This window comes from Aplysia californica, unplaced genomic scaffold (assembly GCF_000002075.1).
Source record: "Aplysia californica isolate F4 #8 unplaced genomic scaffold, AplCal3.0 scaffold00518, whole genome shotgun sequence".
In the NCBI taxonomy this organism is placed as follows: domain Eukaryota; kingdom Metazoa; phylum Mollusca; class Gastropoda; order Aplysiida; family Aplysiidae; genus Aplysia; species Aplysia californica.
Genome location: NW_004797788.1, coordinates 231,050 through 232,224, shown reverse-complemented (window position 1 = coordinate 232,224; position 1,175 = coordinate 231,050). Strand labels below are relative to the sequence as shown.

At 43.2% G+C, this 1,175-nt stretch overlaps 1 protein-coding gene across 1 annotated transcript in view; it reads left to right on the top strand.

Moving 5' to 3' along the window:
• The first annotated feature begins 485 nt into the window (after nucleotides 1-485).
• The window catches only part of LOC101853407 (breast cancer metastasis-suppressor 1-like protein-A), a 15,802-nt gene continuing 15,112 nt past the window's right edge, over nucleotides 486-1,175 (top strand). The window contains exon 1 of the mRNA XM_005106202.3: nucleotides 486-807. Coding sequence (XP_005106259.2) covers nucleotides 654-807 — 154 coding nt within the window. The 5' untranslated portion in view covers nucleotides 486-653. The remainder of the gene's footprint in view (nucleotides 808-1,175) is intronic.

Here is a 1,175-nt window from a genome sequence, read left to right as displayed (position 1 = left end):
CTCATATGACCTTATGCAGAAACATTATCTGTTAAAAAAATAATAATACAGTGTAGGCCTTATGGTGACCTGCTGGAAAGGACAAAACTGGCCATCCTTCATAATCACGTTCAAGTTCAAACCTCTACCAGTGAGTTTACAGTAATATTACTGTAAACCCTCTCTGCCTCTACTACTAGAGCACTCAGGTAAGTTTTTTTAGGTGGCGATAAGGATCATCCAAGGAGGTTATACAGTAATGTTCTTGGCCTATCACCAAAGAGTATGCCTGTCTATAGGCACCATAGACAATTCTATCGGGATTCCACTTTGCAACTTCTCAGTGCTGTCGTCTCTCCGGAAGTCTCTCTGCGCACTCAGTTAGTTGTCGTTTCGATTTTTACGGACGGTCTCTGGCTTGGCGCAGGCTGGGCTATTTTCGGAAAGAGAAAACCCATCCCCTTTAGACCCAGGCCAATGCGCTTGCGCAAAGGTCGACTAAAATTGTTGTACTTCCTGCGTTCATTGACTTCAAGGAATCCCGCCGTAGGATTACTCTGTCGTTGTTGTTGAGTTGCTTCAAACAGTGCATATTCCCGTTGAAAGAGAATGTTTTTCTCGAGATCTCGAATTGGGATTTAGAAAATAATAGCTACAGCTCTCTATATTTTGTTATGAAAGTAGTGATCACTGCTGGGAAGGCAGACGCCACATCCACGGTAATGGAGCACGACGCAGTTGATAGCGAGAAAAGCTCGGCAGAAGAAGAGTCGCATACATGTTCAACCGAAGAAGCAGAAGAAGACCAGGAAGACGAATCTCAGTCTGGTAATATTGTTGTCTCTCTTTAAAGAGGGGAGAAATTCTGTAGGCCTATAGATCTATATCCAGACCTGCCACTCATCCCGATTTAATCGGGATATCCCGATTTTTTGCCCCAAATCTCAAACATCCCGATTTTCCCGATTTCGATCGCTGGTATCCTGTTTTTTTGTCGTTGCGTCTGTTGCGTTCGATTCTTAGAAAAAAATATAAAACGTTCTGCAATCTCTTTTGTTTGGAAATACCGATTGGACTTTTTATCTACGGGAACTTGGAACGCTATTTTCTAAAGCATCTATGCCGAATCTAGATCTAGATCTAGATCTAGTAGTTGACTCACACCGGTAGTTCACACCGGTCGCGTTGGTCGAGGT